Below are 23,149 nucleotides of genomic sequence, written 5' to 3'. Positions count from 1 at the left end.
TATGTATTTGACCAGACCTGAATTTTCGTACATTGTGACCCCTATACCTAGCATGCATGAGGTGGGGACTCACTAAGCTCAAAGTGGTCGACGCGCCGAGCGCTCAGGTAGGACAGGTACCGATTTTGACGGATTTTAAATCCATTTGACCACGTCTGCCGTTTTGAAATTTTGAAAATATATGATTATTATTATCGGAAAATAAGAATGGCAGACCATTATCGCGCATTTTACTTTGTGGCAGACCACTTTGAAAAAGCTAAAAAAATAAAATTTTGAAAGTAATTGACCAGATCTGCCATTGATATAATAATATGTTGTTTATTATAGTCTTAAAAACTTATATTGATCACGGCAGACCTCTACATTGCGTACACACATCAACATATAATAAAATCTTAGCTACTATCCGGCCAGATGTATATTATATTTTCCGTTCACTGTTTTAGAGGAATATAATTTACTTGCGATTTACTTTAGCAATGAATTTACCGAAATTAATATTTTTTTATATTCTATTTACTAAACTTCATTAGTTAGACAATAAAGAAGTGAATTTTTTATGGAATAATTATAATACGGTTTAATGCTGATCAAAAAATAATTCAATTCCTCATTTTTATCATTCAACATTTAACTTGCCAGCTATACAATGCCAAAAAATCTGGTGATGTAGATGATGGAAGGTTCCAGCTATTCGTTAGCAACTATAAAGATTCAGACATCAATGAAATTTATAGAAAAAAAATTCAAAATGTTGAGGCAAGCTCAATACCACCGCGTAAGAGTGAGCTTTATCAACAACTTTTGAGGGCCCACTATATTTCTTCTATTTGGAGAAATGCTTACAAAAAGCAACCCACAACTTTAGACCCATTGGAGTATGGTTGGATTGAGCAAGACAACATATAATAATATGCTTTCAAAGGGTTAGAAGGTGACCAACTTCCATATTTTGTGAGTGAATTAATCACCAATGTTCCTGGTAAGTTGATAACAATTCTTTCTCGAACATGTTCAGATGAATTTACGTTCATTTTACAATTTATGTTTTATTTTTGCAGTATTCGATTCAATGGATGATGAAGACGAGTCGCCTAATGATAAAGATGACTCCGATGATGATGATGATGATGAGTGAATATATATATATATATATATATATATATATATATATATGTAATGCATGCATGATATATTTTTTTAACTGATTTAACACTTTTAAATTTTGTCTTGACGAAATAAAAATGAGGAATTGAATTATTTTTTGATCAGCATTATACCGTATTATTTATAATTATTCCATGAAAATTCACTTCTTTATTGTCTAACTAATGAAGTTTAGTATATAGAATATAAAAAAATGTTAATTTCGGTAAATTCATTGCTAAAGTAAATCGCAAGTAAATTATATTCCTCTAAAACAGTGAACGGAAAACATAATATACATCTGGCCGGATAGTAGCTAAGATTTTATTATATGTTGATGTGTGTACGCAATGTAGAGGTCTGCCGTGATCAATATGTTTTTAAGACTATAATAAACAACATATTATTATATCAATGGCAAATCTGGTCAATTACTTTCAAAATTTTATTTTTTAGCATTTTCAAAGTGGTCTGCCACAAAGTAAAATGCGCGATAATGGTCTACCATTCTTATTTTCCAATAATAATAATCATATATTTTAAAAATTTCAAAACGGCAGCCGTGGTCATATGGATTTAAAATCCGTCAAAATCGGTACCTGGCCTACCTGAGCGCTCGGCGCGTCGACCACTTTGAGCTTAGTGAGTCCCCACCTCATGCATGCTAGGTATAGGGGTCTCAATGTACGAAAATTCAGGTCTGGTCAAATACATACAGGTAGAGCCCACGGGCTCTTGGGCTAATAGTCTCGTAGACTGAAAAAATCTCACATTTCATTGGAGTGATTTGTGCTGCGTAGCTCTAGTCGCTATGAAGCACAGACCATTTATTTATGACCTAAAGGTCTTAGTTACCATGTCGAAAGATCCCTTAAAAAAAATTTTTTTTTAAGGCTGTTAGCATAGGTAAACTCCCTAAGCTTGCTAAACCTTGCTAAGCCTTGGGATGCTAAGTCAGCGTAACTTAACAAGTAGGTGAGCTCACGGGGCTCAAACCTGACGACGTTGCTAACACTGCCCTAGTAAGAGCAATGTTTCGCAGAATCTACCACCTGATCGGAAACGCGCCCCCACTAAGTAGATCCGGCGAGACGATTGTAATGTAAAGTGACCTTAAACCACAAGTTTAAGTTGCTACGTTTTGTTTGATGCGCTGTCTTTACTCAGAATAACTCAATGCTAATTTTTTATTGCTTGGGTGGGTGGACGAGCTCATGGCCCACCTGGTGTTAAGATTTTACTGTACTACTACTGCATTTTTATAGTCTCTAGCCTGGTGTTGCTTTTTCGTATATTTTTATGGCGTAAAATCGTGAAATATAAAACACACCGAGAATTTAAAAAACGTATGTTTGGCATAATAATATGCGAAATTATAAATAGGATTTACCCCTGCTGAGAATGAAAAAGAAAATCCAGGGGACGTGGCCACCCGGAAGAAGACGTTATGGCTTAAAAACCTCTGGTTGTGGCTCAACATCAACACAACACCCCTTCCATTCTGCGCAGCTACGCAGGGGATAAGCGTAAAGCTGGCTAATCTTCGGTAGGAAATGGTATGGGGTGAAGTTTTGGATCTTGTGATGATAATCACTTTTCTTTATTTGAGATTAACGTATAATTATTCCAAAAAGATATATAATCTATACTAATATTATAAAGCTGAAGAGCTTGTTTATTTGAACGCGCTAATCTTAGGAGCTACTGGTCCGATTTGAAAAATTATTTCAATGTTAGATAGTCCATTTATTTAGGAAGGCTATAGGCTATATAACATCACGGTAAGACCTAAAAAAGTGGAGCACCAATATAGAATATTTCAAAATAGGGATTTGAATAGCTTCTTAACATTCTGTAATTCAACAATATTTTCACTTTCTACGCAAATGAAGTAGGGGGTAAAATTAAGCGTTATGCCGAAGTAATTATTCCACGCGGACGGAGTCGCGGGCAAAAGCTAGTAGTAAATATATATTTATTCATAAAACACAATTATTATATTTAATTATTATTAATTAACTACAAGATACGTTAACAATTTGATAGGAACTATGTTTTTTATCGTATACAACATAAGGGAACGTGTTTATTCCATGGCATGCCGCTCCGTATTCGCCGTCATTCTTCAATGCAACAACTGCTCCCATAAAATCCGGATAATGGGACGCTATTCTCGCAACTGCTGTTTTAGCTGCATCAGTAGGTGAAGAGCCTCGGCGCATTTCTTCTACTGTTAAAAAACTGAGAGGAAAAAACGTCATTAAAGTAAATTGCTTTTTAAATCGCCACATTGACAGACAACTATCCCATCATAAATACAGGCATTGCTAAGCGGCTGCCAACCATTTTCGTTATTGATACGGTTCTAGACTTCTCTAAGAGTCTCGACAATGACTTAGAACCCAAAATATACAACTAACACAAAACAGTGTGCCTTTGTTGATAAATCATAATTTGCACTCATTCACTACTTGTCAACTGTATTGTTTTTAAAATAAATTGGCATTTGCTTATAAACAGCTTCTTTATAATTTGTACAAAGAACTCAACTTAGTATGGGTGTTTTCTAAAGAAGGAAAGTGAGAGAGAAATTTAACAATTGAGTAATTTTACAATAACTTCACTGCCATTTCTGCCGTGAAGCAGTAATGCGTTTCGGTTTGAAGGGCGGGGCAGCCGTTGTAACTATACTTGAGACCTTAGAACTTGTATCTCAAAGTGGGTGGCGCATTTACGTTGTAAATGTCTATGGGCTTCGGTAACCGCTTATCTAAGCCAGAAAAAAAAACAAAGATGTGTGTACCTTGGAAGGAATCGCAACATCACATCGCCGTCGCCAGTCGCCGCAGCACCGCCTACATCATTGTCAGCATAAGCGCCGGACCCAGGAATCGGCGAATCACCTATTCTTCTATGAAAAGCATAAATTCGTTGCTATTAAAGCGGTAACTATGAACTTCGAACGAACGGCGCGACACGATAACTCAATAATTTCATGGCCGCCTGCAACGATACACTCGGTCCAGAGAACCAAACGGTAAACAGTCGCCGTCTTTTTTTTTCCTACCTAGCTGAGAGCCTTGAGAGGCTATTTCAGCGTAACCTTAACTAGTAGGTGAGCTCACGGGGCTCAAAACTGACGACGTTGCTAACACGAACCCTAGCAAGAGCCATGCTTCGCAGAATCTACCACCGGATCGGAAACGCCACCCACTGAGAAGATCCGGCGAGAAATTCAGTGGGCTGTGTCTGAGGGTTAATTTACTCGAGCCCTTCGTTGCAAGCGACGGGTTCGACGAGAACGATGACCGGTGCTTGAAGTACCTAAAAGCACCGTTACTGAATCGGGAGGATGCGAAATGATGTTTTGGGGCGACGTCGACTGTTCATTCTGTCCGCAGGATCGGGAATGAGTCGCCGTCGCTCAAAACACGTCACTTCGAATCCTCCCGATTCATTATCAGTGCTATTCATAGCGAGCAGGTAGCTATTTTTTAAAATAATTTTTAACATCCCATCTATGATTCCTTTTACCTTTTTGCTGGGATCTTTTTTTTAATTTCTTCAATCGTTGAACGTACTGGAACAGCTTCCCTTCGTTTGCCACTAGAGGCACTGTTCCAACTCCATACATATTTGAGTTAACTTTTACGCGATCGAGAAGTTAAAAAACTCGCACTAAGCACACTGGTCGTCGAACTAGTCGTAGATGAGATGTAGGTACCCAAGCAGATTTTTATTAAGCTATATCACATCGTTGAATAAGTAATAATAATATATTATATTACTGCCTGCAAGACCTAAAATCGGTTCACTTGACATGAGTTTAATACCTTACGTATTATCCACTACGTCATGACACCATGACCTTTAGGCCAATGCGAGTTCTACCGTGACACTGATCTCAACTGAACGACCCATCTGGTGTTAAGTGGGTACCGGAGCCCACAGACATCAACAATGCCACATACAGTTTGAAACACGAGTTCTAATCTCCGTTTTTACAGTACAACGGCTGACTCACCCTTCAAAAGCATTACTGCTTCACAGCAGTAACAACTAGAGCAGTGATACCTGCCCCCGCGGACTCACAGTACTTCCTACCACCAATAGTTACACAAATGATAATTTTGCTGGTTTGATTTTTATGACATGAACTTTTGGCTAGTACTATTTCAACAGAAAAATGTATACCTGTCTGTGGGATTCGAACACCGGTCATCACACAGTCGTATCACTTGATACGAATGCACCAGGCGTTTTATCCTTTAGGCCACGACGGACTACATTTTTCTCTCTTTTACCATTTTCGTTTAACTACATCTTTTGTACTTTTTTTTTATTGCTTTTAGGCGGATGGACGAGCTCACAGCCCACCTGATGTTAAGTAGTTACTGGAACCCATAGACATCTACAATGTAAATGCGCCACCCACCTCGAGATATAAGTTCTAAGGTCTCAGTATAGTTACAACGGCTACCCCACCCTTCGAACCGAAACGCATTACTGCTTCACGGCGGAAATAGGTGGGGTGGTACTACCTACCCGTGTGGACTCCCAAGAGGTCCTACCACCAGTAATTACGCAAATTATAATTTTGCGGGTTTCATTTTTATTACACGATGTTATTCCTTCACCGTGGAAGACAATCGTTAACATTTGTTGAGTACGAATTTCATTAGAAAAATTGGTACCCGCCTGCGGGATTCGAACACCGGTGCATCGCTTCATACGAATGCACCGGACGTCTTATCCTTTAGGCCACGACGACTTCAAATGTATGTATGAAGGTTTTCAAGTATAAATTTATCATACTTTAATCATAAACATTATACTTAAGTGATTCCCACAGTGCTGTATGTTTTCCTAGCATCTTAACCTTTGGTGTAATATTTACATGTGATCCTAAATTGGGTCCTTAGAAACAATATTAAAAAAGTACTACTAAGTGAAATGTCATTACTCTACTAATGAAAAGAATAAAAAGAAATGCAGGGTCACTTTAGGACAGTAATAAAAAAGTTTTTTTTTTGCACCTGATTTTTTTGAAATTATACATGTAATATTACCCAGGTATTTTATATTTAGCACCATTTGTTGAAGTTCCAGCTGCAATATCACCATGTTGATCAATAGCCACCATACCTATCGTGTCATGGTTGAACCGATCCACATTAAGATGGCTCTTCTTAAGTAGATGATGAGAGTACTCGTGTTTCTGATATGGACCACAGTTTCGAGTGGGATCTGGACTGACATTCTATGATAAGATAAACATAAGATCAGTTATCATAAAATTATCAGTAAAATTATCATAAATTTTGCTATACAGTTAGATAATACAATTTGTTATGAAATTTATGACTTAAAAAGTAAATAGATATTTGGGTTATAAATTATACATCATATTTTAATCAGTTTTTTTTATGTAATTTTTTCTTGGAATTTAAAATTCATTTGCACAAATGCAAATGTAAGCTTATTTTTAGTTTGGGAGGCTTTAACAAAAAAATTATCAGAAGTATTATGAAACCTAATTAAAACTACTTTCAAAGTCTAATATCTATCATCAGACTGCAAAATTATTATACTCGTCCATTTTCTTAGCTCCCTAATTCATGCTAAAATTATCCTATTATAAATATTGGCAGTACAGCGAGTTACAAGTTAATACAACTGCTATTATACATTATATATAATAGAGATGCTATTTCTGATTTTAAAGCTGCAACAGGGACTTTGTTATGATATCAGACAAAGGCAGATAGGGGAGGCCAATATCCAGCAATGGACACCATACACTGAGCAAAAAAAGGTTTAAATGATAGGTACTAAAAGTAATTATTGTTTTATTTATAGATGTCAGCAATATCAGGTACACAACCAAACAATCTAATACTAAACTCTTTTCAATACTCAGTTGATTATGGCCATTTATTACAAGCTCCAGTAATCACTTAACATTAGTTATGCTGAGAACTCATTAACTCATTTTAAGCATTGTATAGTTACCAGCCAGAAATTTGGTTGACAATGATGTTCATTATGCCATTTCATCCATAGTTTTTTTGATACAGAGGTAGTGAGGGATTCTTCTTGAAAGCCCATTTCTACTGCAAATTGGGTGGCAAGCTCACCAACTAAAAAGGAATGTTTTGTGTGGTCCAATACATGTCTAGCAACAGATATGGCATGTTTGATCCTTCTCAAGCCACCCACAGCTCCAATATTCATAGTTCTCCTGAGTAACAAAGTTTAACCATTTTTAAACTATAATTATATAAATATGAAGGTTTACATAGTAAACTACTATTACCCATTCATAATAAGGGCATCTAATGTAGTTTCTCCGTTTTCGTCCGGACTTCCACCATATCCTACAGTACCATCACATTGTTGGTCTTCACAGACCGATGCGCCCTGCTCTACGGCATCTAATGCCGTGCCTCCGTTATTTAGAACTTCCCAAGCTAAACAAAATATGACTTATTACATTTTCGAAAACAGAATTTTTCATAAATTCAAAACTATTGCAACCTTTAACCGTTGAATTTGTGAACGACCAAGTAGTAATCACTATGGGAATATTTGTTTCGGAACAAACATTCGTTAAATAAACTAATACATAAGTTAAAAATATTCCAATTTGGTTCATTTTATAATCCGCTAAAACTTTTTGTTTCATATGCATACATTAAACCTATGCTTTTGGTCTTGATCACACTCTAAATAATTAGACTATATTTCCATTTCTTTAATTTCTCGATGACACTGATGACAGTGATGACAGCTTCTGTGGAAACTTGAACGAGCGTCTTTTTTACATTATGTAGGTACCGGTAAAATGGGGTGATTCGGGACAAATTCCAACTTGAACAATTTTATGGTAGTTGTTGATGTTTAGAATGCTATATCAGGATCAAAATGATTGAGTCTTGGGGCTATTTTTGTTATCCAATTTAAAGCTATGCAATTAGCATTCCAGCTTAAGCAAAAAAAGCAAAAATAGGTGTAATCCCTATTTACAGGAAACTGCGGTTAATGAGGACGAAATGAGAAATTTGCTAGGGTTGGCACTACTTGGTTTTAATTAATTAATTTATTTAGTTCCACCAACAAAGTGATCATCAATAAAAAACATTGAAAAACTGACAAATGACAAAAGTACAAGGCAGATGGCATGAATTATAGGTGCAATCGACAGTGCATTGACAACAAAAATAAAAATATATAACTAAAACTTGATTACATTTAATTACATATGATTAATTTATATTTACTTGGGAAATTATCCGCGACAGATTTTTCTTGTAAGTTGTGAGACAATTAGAAAAAACATCTATTTCATCACTTAAAATTAGTTCAGCGCAATCGGACAACTCCGAATGAACATTGACGGAGACCGCGCTACCGTGGAAATTATAGTAGTCCCAAAGGATTCTGTTTAAGGGAGAGTAAGCACCTAAATTCGAACGAGTGGGCTTTCTTATAAGCGGTTTATATTTATTTGTTCTTAGTAAGTACTTAGGGGCTGATATTTTTATCTGGGTTAAGAGATTAGGTGTGTCCGTTATTACATGAATTAATTAGGTGGATACCCCCACTCTGAACAAATATTAATATATTTTATTATGTATTACTAACACATTTTTGCCACCTTGAGATTTCATCGTTCTTGTTACATGTCTGTGCAAAACCGACTTACTTATGGTAAATTGCTTAGGTATTTCAAGAAAAGACTTATTCCTAATTTCATAGGCTTCTATTACTGTTTTTAATATTAAGGGATCATATCTCTTATAAGGATTTGCACTCTTTGATACGTACACGCGAGGCATATCTAAAAATAGAAAACAACATGTAACTGATAATATAAATATTTGCCAAACAATAAAATAACACTGCATTGATAATTTTGAATAAAAGTTGTAGACAAAAACATCATGAATAAATCAGATTCTTACCAACAAATTTAAAAAATATTGTTATAACTACATAGACAACCCTACAAACCTGTACCTATTTATACTTAGTTCGTTTCCATTTTACTTATTCTCAGCCCAATTGACCCCTTTTTCGTTATTCCCAAAAACAACAGATTTTTACATGTATTTTTATTTCAACAAAAACGTTAAAATAATAATAACAAATGAGACTTACCTTTAAGATATATGCTGGTTCAAACACTAAATAACGTTTATAAATCATAGTCGTCTTCTATTATTATCAAATAAATAAAAGAGAGCAAAGTTTCTAGCACTAAAATAATTACCACCACAGGAAGTTAATTTGAAACGCGATTTTTTATAAGTTAGCAGCTATTATCATGCATATTCAGATTTGTTTTGTGAACTTTCAACATTCTACTATTCAACTACAAAAAACGGAAGATTTTGCAACGAATATAAAACTTATATTGAGCGTCGAAAGATTTTCCCGGTTTTTTCCCGATTCGCCTCTCAATCCCTAATCGCCCCATTTTACCGGTATATATAGTATAGTATACCTAGTTACTATTGTTGATCGAAGATACAAAATTAGGAAATTAAGCAAAGCTATAGGAGTTCATAGATAATATACTTTATTTATTTAAAAAATGCAAAGCTTCATAAAATTGAGTCTTTCTTGTCATGGATCTTAATTTTTTCTGTAAGGAATTACCTAAAATAGTACGTATTATTTATTGAATTTTATGGGAATTTATGAAATATAAACAATAAACCTTAGATAAAGTCTTATCTAAAGCTTTTAATTTAATAATTTTCAGGAACTTCATGCACATTTAAATGGATCTTTGAGCCAAGCAACTATGCTTCAGCTTCAAAGGTATTATGTCGACGCTGGCATATCTGATAAAACAAACACATTTCTCGACGAATTTCAAATAGGCGCTGGAGATACAAGAAATTTATCAGAGTAAGTTCCGAGAGAAAGCTTTTATAATGCTCTTTTATATGTAGTATTTATGTCCTAGGATAAATATTTATTTGCACTTTATTGTGTACAATATGTAATACAATAAATAACTCATAATTTATAATACCTACACTAAGTAAATGTAAGTCAAAGTTATAAAAAGTTTCTCCAGCTGTGTTTGGCACTGACGTCCGAGAACGGTCATCAGTCGTGGGCCGTATGCCGTAGTTAAAAGCATCAAAATATATAAAAACATTTTTTTTCCCTGCAACTGTTTGAATTTCAGATGTTTCCAAGTATTCAGTATTGCACATTCATTAACAAGCACGTCTGAAGCATTAGTAATGGCTACAGAACTGACACTCCAAGAGTTTCAAGAAGATGGGTGTTGTTATATTGAGCTGAGAAGTACTCCACGTGACACACAGTACATAACAAAGAAGCAATATATTGATAGTATTATAAGGGCTATGGAGTAAGTAATTAAAGGCATCAGCATTTTCATTTTCTAAATAGAAAAATTATGTTATGCTATCTGATTACTTGTATAACATATTTGGACAGTAAAGCATACAAGCCTGGATACTTGATACCTATTAGTGGAACCTTAAGGTAAACCGCATTATTCAAATTCGAATCCCAGATCTCAGATTACTTAAGATCAAGTGGGCTAATCATCTGTTTATATTTACTTTAAAAAAAAACAATACTAAATTACTGCATTTTACTTATTTCAGAAAACCATCAATAAACCTGTCTATCATATCTAAATTGATTATATCAATAAATAGGGCATCCCAGCTACAAGAAGTGGAGGAAATAGCTGATATTGCAATAGAAAGGCATAAAATACACCCTGACACAGTTGTGGGAATAGAATTAAGTGGTAACCCAGCAGTGGGAAATTTTGGAGATTTTATACCAGCTTTGAATAGAGCAAGACAATCTGGACTCAAAGTAACTTTTACTTAATTTGGATATAAAGGAACTTTTCATTAAGTTATAATGCGTACAATATTACCAACAAATACTGAAAGTTAAATTCAGTGAGCCAAAGTAGCTGGTGGATTCAATCTGCATCACTTGTGTACCTGCTTTAATTATTTTTCCATTTAAAAGTTATTTAAAAATCAATCATCAAACAAGTTATGGGTGACAGAACATGTATTCAAGACAACAAAAAGTATTCAATATCCAGACATACGATTACTAACTCCAACAAACTCAAACACACATGCTGCAATCACATACAAAAAATACTAAAATGTCAGCAGTTAGTAGGCTGCGGCTTGGCTCTGCCCTTGGCATTACTGACGTCCATTAGCGACGGTAACCAGCTACCATCAGATGGGCCATACGCTTGTCGGCCTAGAAGGGCAGTATAAAAAAAATTATGAACTTTATCTCTTATCTCCTTTTTTAGAATGGTCTGTCTAAGCTAACTCAGTTAACTGCCACCCAAGTTAATCCGTTTTCTGGAGAATTGAATGGGCATGGGCTGAAGGATCGGCTTATTCTATACTAGGCACCTAAGTCAAGTCACAAATTGCATTTGCTAAATGAACATTATACAAAAAGCATGAAAAAGATAGTCCCTAAACAAAAATCAAACCTTAAATCAACAGGTAACACTGCATTGTGGAGAAGTATGCAACCCTGAGGAAGTACTGGAAATGTTAAATTTTAAACCTGAAAGAATTGGACATGGAGTTTGCATTCACCCTAAATATGGGGGGACGGAAGAAACATGGATAGCACTTTGCCAATCAAAGATACCTGTGGGTTAGTCTTGGTAACATTCAATATGATTTATATATGAGTATTCATAAGAGCCGTATACAAGCGTATAAAAGCCTTAAGAGTATATTATTAATATACCAGTTTGTAGTGGTTTAATTATGTTGATGAGTCAAAAATAATATTTTAAATATTTGTTAGATTTATCCACACTGTTCTGTATCATTATTTTAAACCATTTCCAGTGGCACTGTTATTTACTGGATTTCGGAATTATAAATATATATTCCTGTATCAAGAAAATGAATTAAAAACAAAACTATATTATCCATACAACCTTTATCACTCTATTGTTTGTATCAACTTTGTTATTCCTAAGCTACCAATATTCATCTTCTTAGTCGTCACACTCTTATCAGAGTATTCGTGATCAAACTGTTGCATTGTACAATAATAATAACCGAGGACGAGCCTTACGGCCTGGCCACGGGGATCGGCGGTGCGAACAGCGAAGCGGTGGGCGAGGCGACCATTCGCGCAGCACCGTTTGCAGGCCACGGGTACTCACGTTCGCCGCCGCGACTAGTAAGGAAGTCCGACAGCGAAATGTCTATATCGAAATTATCTCGATATTGCTTACAAATTAATAGTTTTTTGGTTCAGGACCTATTATTTGGAAAAGATTGTGAAGTACATGATTTGAATAAGAATCGGAGTATACCTATAGATGGAGAATTCCACAAGAAGTACGAGAAATACTTTGGGTGGCTAGACTTCCAAATAGCTGGTCTAGCTATTCTATTTCAGCTATATATTTTTTTTATTGCTTAGATGGGTGGATGAGCTCACAGTCCACCTTGTGTTAAGTGGTTACTGAAGCCCATAGACATCCACAACGTAAATGCGCCACTCACCTTGAGATATAAGTTCTAAGGTCTCAAGTATAGTTACAATGGCTGCCCCACCCTTCAAACCGAAACGCATTACTACTTCACGGCAGAAACAGGCAGGGTGGTGGTACCCACCCGCGCGGACTCACAATAGGTCCTACCCCCAGTAATTACGCAAATTATAATTTTGAGGGTTTCATTTTTATTACACGATGTTATTCCTTCACCGTGGAAATCAATCGTGAACATTAAAATTTGTTGAGTACGTATTTCATTACAAAAATTGGTACCCGCCTGATATTCGACTACCGGTGCATCGCTCAACACCGGACGTCTTATGTGTTCGGCCACGACGAGTTTAAAAATATAAAAAAAAAATTAATAAATAATATAAAAATTTCGGCGTTCATTTTTCGCGGCGAAAACAACTAAACTCATTTAATCACTGCACTATTCGCCGCGACTACCGCTCGACTCCGTGGCTTGCGCCGTCCTTATTCATGCATTTGTTTTGCTCGCCCGCCGCATCGTAAGTCGCCCGCGCGATTCGCTCGGTACATTCCGCCGCCGCGCCGGTGCGCGTGGCTTGTTAGGTACATTTCTATGCTCTTATTTTAGTCGCTAGACGCTTCGCCGTTCGCACCGCGCGAATATTCGTATCGGCGAATGTCCCGTGGCCAGGCTGTTACGCGTCACCTGTCTCCAAAATGTGTGTGTGTGTCTCCTGTGCTATGGGAAAAGGAGACTGATACATATACGTTTGAATATATACATACACATATAGACATGACCCAACCAGACAAAGCAAACTTTGGATTAGCTTTGATGCGCCTCACAATGTCCTCTCATCGCGAAAGACAGCAAGCGCCAACATTAAACTCCATCAAAAAGAATTTTTACTGACTCGAAATATAGAAATTTTTAAACGCACCCTACAAACCAAACTGCTAGTGTATTTCGTAAAATAAAAAGAATATAGCGAAAATAGCTATCGTCATTTATGTGTATCAGTTATCTAATACATTAAATGTATATATTAATGGTATAAATTATTTAAATTCTGTTCTAATACAATTCTTACTCACTACCGCCACCACCAATATGCTCCAATGAAATCATTTCCGTTTATAATTGGAGTTCCGTAAAAATATTTCTAACCGAACCTTAAACCGCTTACCATTTTACTGTTCTTAACAGAAGTCGCTAACTTTCCAGAAGTATGTCTGACAAGCAACGTGAATACAAAAATAACGCCCGATTACGAGTCGCATCATTTCAAAGAACTTATTGAAGCTGGATTGCCTGTTGTACTTTGTGTAAGAAAAATAATATTATAATGGGATGTGTACCTACATACCTACCTAATGTTTATGTGTTGATTTTATTTGTCTATCTATATGGTTGTTTGTTTGTTTTAGACTGATGACAAAGGAGTATTTGCGACATCTCTGTCTCAAGAATACAGGTTATGTGCTGAATCATTTGCACTTACACGGATTCAAGTAGCAAAATTATCTTTAGACGCAGCACAATACATATTTTCAGAAGCGAATATTAGAGAGTTAATCATTGGAAAGATTTTAAAATTTATGAACGATTATGCCTCATAATTCTCAATAAAGGTTTTCAGTAATTGAATAAACAGATTGTCTTATATACTAACGATATATTAGCGAGTGGGTAGGCCCAACACTAAATATTATTAGCGAGTGGGTAGGCCCAACACTAAATATTCACAGCCCGTAGAAAAAATATCCATCTGCCCTGGTCACGAATCGAATTCCTCTGCAAACACTCTTACGGCCTGGCCACGGGGATCGGCGGTGCGAACAGCGAAGCGGTGGGCGAGGCGACCATTCGCGCAGCACCGTTTGCAGGCCACGGGTACTCACGTTCGCCGCCGCGACTAGTAAGGAAGTCCGACAGCGAAATGTCTATATTGAAATTATCTCGATATTGCTTACAAATTAATATTTTTTTGGTTCAGGACCTATTATTTGGAAAAGATTGTGAAGTACATGATTTGAATAAGAATCGGAGTATACCTATAGATGGAGAATTCCACAAGAAGTACGAGAAATACTTTGAGTGACTAGACTTCCAAATAGCTGGTCTAGCTAGTATTTCAGCTATATATTTTTTTTATTGCTTAGATGGGTGGATGAGCTCACAGTCCACCTTGTGTTAAGTGGTTACTGAAGCCCATAGACATCCACAACGTAAATGCGCCACCCACCTTGAGATATAAGTTCTAAGGTCTCAAGTATAGTTACAATGGCTGCCCCACCCTTCAAACCGAAACGCATTACTACTTCACGGCAGAAACAGCCGCGCGGACTCACAAGAGGTCATACCCCCAGTAATTACGCAAATTATAATTTTGAGGGTTTCATTTTTATTACACGATGTTATTCCTTCACCGTGGAAATCAATCGTGAACATTAAAATTTGTTGAGTACGTATTTCATTACAAAAATTGGTACCCGCCTGATATTCGACTACCGGTGCATCGCTCAACACCGGACGTCTTATCCGTTCGGCCACGACGAGTTTAAAAATATTAAAAAAAAATTAATAAAAAATATAAAATAAAAAAATTTCGGCGTTCATTTTTCGCGGCGAAAACAACTAAACTCATTTAATCACTGCACTATTCGCCGCGACTACCGCTCGACTCCGTGGCTTGCGCCGTCCTTATTCATGCATTTGTTTTGCTCGCCCGCCGCATCGTAAGTCGCCCGCGCGATTCGCTCGGTACATTCCGCCGGTCGCTTCGCCGGTCGCTTCGCCGGTCGCCGGTGCGCGTGGCTTGTTAGGTACATTTCTATGCGCTTGTTTTAGTCGCTAGACGCTTCGCCGTTCGCACCGCGCGAATATTCGTATCCGCGAATGTCCCGTGGCCAGGCTGTTACGTTTAACAGATGCACTGACTCGCGTAACACATTTTCTTAGTGCTATCGAGAACTAGTTTTTTACACAGGAACACTGTAATAGTATTTTTTTATTACCCCTGTAGGCAGACGAGCATACGGCCCTCCTAATGGTGAGTGGTTACCGTCGCCCATGGACTTCAGTAGCAATGCCAGGGGCAGAGCAAAGCCGCTGCCTACCGTTAAGTACTGTCCATAAGCGTCGTTTGAAGAAGAACATGTCATAGCACTCAGGGAACACCGCGGAGGGGAGTTCATTCTAAAACCGTACGGTACGTGGCAAAAAAGATCTCTGGAAACGCACTGTGGCGAACGCAGTGGCTCCAGGTAGTATGGATGAACTCTACTCCGGTGGCGGGCGGTGCGATGGTAAAAACGAGATCATGAAATCATCTCAAACAATTTCTCAGAGAACTCCCCATGGAAAATATGGTTTAAAATACAGAGAAAAGCGTAGTCCCTCCGCAGACCCAGAGGTTCCAATATACTTTATGCGACATGCACATGCCGGACAGTCTTGTTTATTTTTCGACACTTTGTCGAATCACTCATCTCCGAGAGAACTCGTGCCTCTCACCGCTTAATCACAGCCGGAGGCAAGACTGCTCTCTCCCTGCTGCTACCACATTCCCCTATCGCCGCCGAAGAAATAATAATGCTTTGCCGAAAACACAGCTGTACTATCCCGGTAGAAACAACTTCTTTATACCGTAGCCGGAACCCTAGGAGTTAATTTAATTTCACAAGTAGCGCTTCGAAGTTGTCACTACCAAAATACAGCTCTGCTTTTTCAAAGAGGAAGCTCGAACACAGGAATGTCGCCTTCCATCATGACCTTCCGTCTTAGTTGTAAAGTTAATCCGTGTAGCCTCGCTCATCAAGCTTTACCCTATCATCTGCAAGTGGAGTTACTCGGAGTTCATTTGTGGTAAAGTGACCTTTTACAGAATTTGAATAAATTCAAACATCACATGTGCGACTATGGTGTTAGCTCACGTGGCACGCACCCACATAAACCCCGTTTAAACTTCAATGTAGGTGTCGGAACACCATGACGGAACACATACAAAATTCCTCAGAGAAATGTACATCTCGAACTTTTCCAAAATATTACAGACGTTAATTTACGACAGCGATTTATTGTGATAACCCACTTACTGTGGCCGCCGCTAACTATACCCCTTACTCTCACGCAGTAACAAGCCACCGTTGGATTCTTAGACAGACTTGTTTGATCCACTTGAACCACTTTTAATGCAGTCGGGTGCTACTAGTTGTAACGCTAGCAACAGCTAAACTACAGCTCATCATATTCGTCGAAGAGTTCGGCATAAAATTTAGTCCATAGTATCAGCCCAGTAAGAATCTCAGCAGCTCGCGCAAAATATTAGGCCTGTACAAAAATTTAAATGCACTCGAATTGGGTGTCTATGGCTAGTTTTAAATCTTGTGGCTTGTAATATACATAAGTGAAATTGAATTGATGAAAGAATGAATTATATAAAAGCATCGAATTGATAGTGCAAAAGTGGGAATATAATTTTTTTATTTCATTCCGTTTTATGAATTATACATAACTTCTACTGTAATAACAAAAATTTTGTCGATAATGATCTGTGTTTCCTTTGCCTGTCCAATGGATGAATTAAGCAAGAAATAGTAACCTCAAAACTTTATGTAGTTTGGTGGAATATTTCAGATTTAAAAATACAATACTCAGCAAAAGACCAAAATGAGCGACATTGATTTTCCTAGTCCAAAAGGGGCAGATTCCGAACTTCAAGATTTCTTAATACAAGAAAAACAAAAGGCACAGTTCCAAGCACAGGTAATATAACGAATATTGTTTTATTGCAATAGGAATCGCTGAATATCTACTAGATACCAAAAATATTTTGTTTCTTTAAATCATTTTTATATTAATAAACATGTTAAATTAATAGGCATTACTGTTAAGTTAGAGATATGTCCAAGTAGAACAAAGAGGTTTCGATTAACTTTAGATGATTTTGTTGTATTTTTCAGATACACGAATTCAATAGTTTCTGTTGGGACAAGTGTATTGAAAAACCTGGAGCTAAGCTGGACTCTCGGACCGAAACATGTATCACAAACTGTGTGGAAAGATTCATTGATACCTCACTATTAATAACAAATAGATTTGCACAGATGCTAGAAAAGGGAGGCGGAATGCATTGATGTATAAAATATCTGAAACTTTCAGTTTCAGTTCATAAAGTAATACAATGAGAACTATAAATTTATATTAGTGTAATAGTAGATTAGTAAATTACTGTTGACGATTGACTGTTTCACTGTTGTTGTGTAATAATGATTATTTTGCATATTTAGACTTAGGAAATCTGAATTTGAGCATGTAATTGTTGTTTGTAATGCACAGGCCATAATGCATATCCGTGCTAGTCTGACTTAATTATCTATTTCCCTCTAATGTGTGTTGTACTTTGATAGCTCCAATACAAAATTTATGTGGAAAAAGCATTTTAGTTCAAGCTTGAATCTTATTGGTCCAGAACAGATATCTAATATTAGTTCAGGTTAATTACATAGGTAATTCTGCTTAATTATATGTTAGAAATATGCAACAAAGATAATTTTTCTAATAATAAATATTGTTGCCTCAATGTGTATGACCTTCCATTTCCCTTAATACAATAAATTGATTTTTTTATAAAGATCAGTAGACGAACTCACAGCCCATCTGGTATTAAGTGGTTACTGGAGCCCATAGACATCTACAACGTTAATACACCACCCACCTTGAGATATAACCTCTAAGGTCTCAGTATAGTTACAACAGCTGCCCCGCCTTTCGAACCAAAAAGCATCACTGCTTCATTGCAGAAGTAGGCAGGGTATTGAAACTTAACCGCACTGACTCACAAAATATCCTACCACCAGTAATTATGAAAATTTTAATTTTGCTGGTTTGATTTTTATTACACGATGTTATTCCTTCACTACCAAGAATATTTAATTTTGACGTTTATCAAATTCATTTTCACACATCCTTGATTATAAAACTTACGAATTATTATGTAATTAACATTCTGAACATTCTACAGAAACATAAGATTAAAAGAGTACATATTTCAATTTAAAACTTTTTCAGTTATCTTGTTATTGCTGTAACTTACCAATCTATATAGTATTAAGCAGCTACCAGATGTTTGCTGGTCTGCTGACAACACCAACAAATAAAACTAAACCAATTTTATGGGTGGTACAGGGGAGCCTTGTGAGCTTGCACATACCAACAACATACCAACACTACCCATAATAACTAGTATATAATAATTAGTCATTCTGGTCATTCTGGTTTGAAGTGTAGAACTACCACCAATAAGACTTAGACCACAAGCCTTAGGTTTACATTAAATACATCTTAACAATAAAAAAGTGAATAAGACTAAAGTTAAATTGGTATAACCCAAATAAAAATAAAAATGTAAATGAAAAAACGAAATTCAATGCACAGTTTATTTTTAGTACTCAGCAGATCAATTATTATCATTTTAATATGGTTTTACATAACATAGTATAAAAACAATAGCTTCAGTTCTTGGCCATTGTGATTTCGTGAAGAAAATGTTAAGATAATTTTACAAAATTTTAGTGGAGAACATTTTATCTTCCTACTCGACCGAGTTTGGTATCAGTTCGAGGGTCAGCAGTAACAGTTTGAACAGCAACTAAAGCTTCATTAATTTTTGTTTGTAAATTTCTAAGATCCTGAACAAACAGTAACTTTAACACATCTGAGGGTTGATTAACTAAATTGACTTCAGTTTGTAGGGGTTCCGGATGCGGAGAAGTTTTCAGTACTTTGGCTAAGGCAGCAAGTCTTATTTTAGGATCTGGATGAGGACCAATGCTTGCTACTGTACAGACTCTGTTGACACCTGCTTTGAATGCTTGACTTGAGACTGAAAATAGATTTGGAATATTACCAGAGATCACCAAAGAAACGTGATGAGTATAGACATCAGGGCCTCAACGGAATTTTATTAAAGAATTGAAGTTGAAGTTTGGAATATTGAAGGCATTAGAAATAAAGAAGAAGCAAGATAATCTAAGCTAACATATTAATAAAATTTTAGAACCATTAGTAACAAATTCAATTCTTGTTGGCAATTATTTAAACAAGTTTAATTATTTAATTGTAATTAAAAAATTAGTTTTTGATAGTTAGAAATTAAAATGTTTTTTTAAATTTTATTATGAATGTACTTACAATCCAGATTGTCTAATGGATTAGAAGACACGACATTGGGAGCTTTCTTTTTCTCTTCAACTTTGGCATTTTTATATTTGTCAACTGTAAATTAAAATTAGACATTCTTATAAAATTTAGATGATTACTGATCATAGAGCATTTTGTAAACCCACATGGGTAAGCACCACCACCCTGCCTATTTATGACGCAGAGGAGAGCTTTGTGTTCTAGTCTGAAGGGTGGAATAACTGCTATATGTTTTAATGGAGTCTTAGACTTCATGTCTCAAACATGCAGCATTCAAGTTGTTATCTCTGTATGCTCCCGTAACGACTTAATATCAATTGGGCAATGAGCTTGTTTAAATGTCTAAGTATTAAAAAAGTAAAAAAAACGGTAGCAAGTAAAGAAATAATTTGACATGAAATATTTAATTAAAATTTTCTGTTTACCATTATCCGCGTATTCCAACCGCACCGCATACGACAATAGCCAATTGAGTTGTTCATTCAGCGTCCCTTCTGCCGCTGGACTCACCAAATCTTTCTGATACGTATTGTATGCCTCCTTCCAGAAATCTGAATCAATATTTCTCAACCCTTCTCGGTCCTCAATTTTGTAATGCCTTATTTTTTGATCTTCTAACCACAGCACTACACTTCTATACTCCTTCTCATCTAAAAATTGCAGAGACTTGTTATTTACAATCTTCACTCACGAGTTTTAACGAACGGGTCATCAAATTAAACAAAACCTTCGCAGTTAAAGAACTCTGGATTTGGATGACCTAATGCACTTAGTTTCAATTTAAATAAATTTGACATTGTTAAAAAACTAAGTTTTTAGATAGCAAGTAGGAGTAAATTTCACAAAATTAACCAAACGCAATTCGACATGACGATAGCATAGATAGTAGACATAAGTGTATAATCTATGGTAGACACCAATATTTGACAATTGACGTTAGGAACGCGATCTGAGATCGAAATATCGAATAATTAATTTTTTCAACAAAAACCATTTGATTTGTACCAAAATGAGTAGATCTAAGACATTAGATAATTGAAATTGTATTCTTTTTTTATTAGAACGCAACAAAAAATAATTCACACTTAAATTAGTGTAACACTCCGATCAACTGCTTCTTTTAGATGAGCGAAATAAATTCGTTCACCCTTAGAGTATACATAAGCAAGCTATATGTATACTCTAAGCGTTCACCTTTCTATAGTGATTTTGTTCAACGTTTCAACTAAATCTTGTCTGCGCTGAATCCGTCTAGTAAGGCCTATAGCATACACAAATTATTTATATGTACCTAGTCTTGCCATAAATATTGAGACAAAGGAAAAAAAAATCTATTGCAAATAACATTTATTACTTTTACAGTGTGTTAGTTTAATACATAAATATAAAACAATTTAATGTTTAAAAAGCTTATTCGAAGTGGTCTCCATTGGCTGCAATACAGTCCTTTAAACGTTGAGGCCGGTTATCAATAGAAGCATGCACTCTTTCCATGGGAAAAATTTTCACTGCCAATGGTACGGATTGTTTCAGGGACTCCAAATTATCATGGCGTTTAGAGCAAGCCGTACTCTCTAAAACTGACCATAAATCATAATCCAGCGGATTAAGATCGGGACTAGACGACGGCCAGTCTTCAGCTCTGATGAAGTCCGAAACGTTCGTTTCCAACCAAGACTGCGTAGACCGAGCTTTATGACCTGGCGCCGAGTCTTGCTGGAAGGACCATTCTTGATTATTGAACATGGTGTTGTTAAGGGGCTTCACTACCTTCTCAAGAATGGTATCTTGATACACTTGTGCCGATGTTTTGATACTTTTTTCACAAAAGTATGGCTCAGTCACTCCTTCATAGCTAATACCCCACCAAACCATCACTGAAGTCGGATAGTGCCCACGTTGCACTCTGTCGACTAATCGGGAAGCTTCCTTAGAGCTTTGAGCATAAATGCGGTCATTTTGTTTGTTAAAATGTTGCTCAATTGTAAAAATTTTCTCATTCGTAAACAAAAATTTTCTATGACCTTTCTTTGCGTACCGCTTCAGTACCTGTTTCAATTTTACCACCCTATTCTCTTTTAAATTATCAGCTAAGAAATGACCAGTACGTCTCTTATATGCTGCAAGTCCTAAGTCATCTTTTAAAATACGCGACATGGTTCTAGGTGGTAACTTCATCTCCCGAGATAAAATCTTTTGCTTTCGGACAGGATTTCTTCGAATTCTTTCCCTTACTGCTTTGACCACCTTTTTCGTACGAACAGTACGTGGACGGCCAGATCTTTTTCTGTCACAAACAGAGGATGTCTCATTGCACCTGTTAATAGGCCGGTACACAAACATTTTAGTAATACCAAGCGTATGGAGAGTTTTAAAAATCGCTCCATACCTACTTTGTGTAATGCAATCACAGCAATTCGGTTCTCTTTATCACCCCACTCCATTTTAATATCGCAAAATATTGTACAATGTATTGGCGCCAAAATGAGAAAATTCAATGAGCAATCATATAAAAATGACAGATTCCAAATTCAAATGTAATATTTTATTTTTAATTGTAACAGTATTAATGACCAGACTACTTAAGCTAAGTTAAATGGCCGGTTGATCAGGCTCGGTCAATATTACATGCATTATCGATGCTTTCGGTAGAGAGTAATTGTGTTTTTAATGGCCACAGCTCCTATGTCATTGACACAATTCGTCATCGGACACAAATGTTTTATCGCCTTCGGTATTTTTTTGAATATACGAGTAGACAATTTAGTTTCACCATTAGATTGGTTGATTGGATATCAACAAATTTTGGTTTTAATTGTTGAGATGTCACAATTATTTTTCTGCATGGAAACAGTTTTGAACTCGTCGTGGCCTAAAGGATAAGACTTCCGGTGCATTCGTATCTAGCGATGTACCGCTTTCGAATCCCGCAAGCGGGTATCAATTTTTCTCATGAAATACGTACTTAACAAATGTTCACGATTGACTTCCACGGTGAAGGAATAACATCATGTAATGAAATTCAATATTTTAATTTGTGTAATTACGGATGGTTGGACCTCTTGAGTCTGCACGGGGAGTCTTTCCTGTTGGAAAAAAGAACTACTTCTCCTTAATTTTTTGGCTTGTAGTCAGGTAAAGCGCTTTATTTACGATCTATCGCGGCTGTACGGCAGCTCAAGGCCGCGGTGCTGAATGTAGCATACAGACTATCGTGCGCGCATCAAGCGTGATGAGAATAAATCGAACGAATTAAATGAGAG

General features: G+C 36.4%; 4 protein-coding genes across 5 annotated transcripts; 2 read left to right on the top strand and 2 right to left on the bottom strand.

The window, feature by feature from the left end:
• Nucleotides 1-3,147: 3,147 nt before the first annotated feature.
• LOC114241805 (N(4)-(Beta-N-acetylglucosaminyl)-L-asparaginase) lies at nt 3,148-7,919 on the bottom strand. Of its 2 annotated transcripts, XM_028172783.2 has the most exons (6): nt 7,687-7,919; nt 7,466-7,619; nt 7,162-7,390; nt 6,219-6,409; nt 3,953-4,060; nt 3,148-3,390 (listed from the first exon to the last, which is right to left on the bottom strand). In XM_028172783.2, exons 1-6 carry the CDS (start codon nt 7,838-7,840, stop codon nt 3,165-3,167), a joined length of 1,062 nt encoding a protein of 353 aa, XP_028028584.2. In that variant the 5' UTR covers nt 7,841-7,919; the 3' UTR covers nt 3,148-3,164. The 2 variants fall into 2 exon arrangements, with proteins under 2 accessions (XP_028028584.2, XP_089588365.1); XM_089732239.1 differs by lacking the exon at nt 3,953-4,060 and having other exon boundaries at nt 7,687-7,900.
• A 1,363-nt stretch (nt 7,920-9,282) lies between these two features.
• Nucleotides 9,283-14,334, top strand: Ada (adenosine deaminase-like protein). The gene is made up of 7 exons (XM_028172688.2): nt 9,283-9,818; nt 9,917-10,065; nt 10,352-10,540; nt 10,803-11,022; nt 11,691-11,847; nt 13,908-14,008; nt 14,111-14,334. Exons 1-7 carry the CDS (start codon nt 9,780-9,782, stop codon nt 14,300-14,302), a joined length of 1,047 nt encoding a protein of 348 aa, XP_028028489.2. The 5' UTR covers nt 9,283-9,779; the 3' UTR covers nt 14,303-14,334.
• Nucleotides 14,335-17,258: 2,924 nt separating this feature from the next.
• Tim8 (translocase of inner membrane 8) lies at nt 17,259-18,267 on the top strand. Its single transcript, XM_028172744.2, has 2 exons — nt 17,259-17,450; nt 17,648-18,267. Exons 1-2 carry the CDS (start codon nt 17,355-17,357, stop codon nt 17,819-17,821), a joined length of 270 nt encoding a protein of 89 aa, XP_028028545.1. The 5' UTR covers nt 17,259-17,354; the 3' UTR covers nt 17,822-18,267.
• An 842-nt stretch (nt 18,268-19,109) lies between these two features.
• LOC114241761 (tRNA-splicing ligase complex subunit RTRAF) lies at nt 19,110-20,780 on the bottom strand. Its single transcript, XM_028172717.2, has 4 exons — nt 20,614-20,780; nt 20,312-20,536; nt 19,878-19,961; nt 19,110-19,569 (listed from the first exon to the last, which is right to left on the bottom strand). The coding sequence occupies exons 1-4, from the start codon at nt 20,681-20,683 to the stop codon at nt 19,271-19,273; spliced, it is 678 nt and encodes a 225-aa protein (XP_028028518.1). The 5' UTR covers nt 20,684-20,780; the 3' UTR covers nt 19,110-19,270.
• Nucleotides 20,781-23,149: the final 2,369 nt, after the last annotated feature.

The sequence above is a fragment of the Bombyx mandarina genome, chromosome 13 (genome assembly GCF_030267445.1).
Source record: "Bombyx mandarina strain Sakado chromosome 13, ASM3026744v2".
Classification (NCBI taxonomy): Eukaryota; Metazoa; Arthropoda; class Insecta; order Lepidoptera; family Bombycidae; genus Bombyx; species Bombyx mandarina.
Note: the sequence above shows the minus strand (reverse complement) of the source record. Positions and strands in the feature narration are given on the sequence as shown.

Bases quoted from the DNA above. Each gene is read 5' to 3' on its own strand.
- LOC114241761 (XM_028172717.2), bottom strand. From the start codon at position 20,683: ATGTCAAATTTATTTAAATTGAAACTAAGTGCATTAGGTCATCCAAAT. The intron at 19,962-20,311 runs GTAAACAGAAAA...TTTAATTTACAG, and splicing joins GTTGGAATACGCGGATAATG to TTGACAAATATAAAAATGCC. The intron at 19,570-19,877 runs GTAAGTACATTC...ATCTATTTTCAG, and splicing joins TCCATTAGACAATCTGGATT to TCTCAAGTCAAGCATTCAAA.
- LOC114241805 (XM_028172783.2), bottom strand. From the start codon at position 7,840: ATGCATATGAAACAAAAAGTTTTAGCGGATTATAAAATGAACCAAATT. The intron at 6,410-7,161 runs GTAACTATACAA...ATCTTATCATAG, and splicing joins GTCAACCAAATTTCTGGCTG to AATGTCAGTCCAGATCCCAC. The intron at 4,061-6,218 runs GTAATATTACAT...TGCTTTTCATAG, and splicing joins GCTAAATATAAAATACCTGG to AAGAATAGGTGATTCGCCGA.
- Ada (XM_028172688.2), top strand. From the start codon at position 9,780: ATGGATCTTAATTTTTTCTGTAAGGAATTACCTAAAATA. The intron at 10,066-10,351 runs GTAAGTTCCGAG...TTTGAATTTCAG, and splicing joins GATACAAGAAATTTATCAGA to ATGTTTCCAAGTATTCAGTA. The intron at 11,848-13,907 runs GTTAGTCTTGGT...CTAACTTTCCAG, and splicing joins CCAATCAAAGATACCTGTGG to AAGTATGTCTGACAAGCAAC.
- Tim8 (XM_028172744.2), top strand. From the start codon at position 17,355: ATGAGCGACATTGATTTTCCTAGTCCAAAAGGGGCAGATTCCGAACTT. The intron at 17,451-17,647 runs GTAATATAACGA...TGTATTTTTCAG, and splicing joins AGGCACAGTTCCAAGCACAG to ATACACGAATTCAATAGTTT.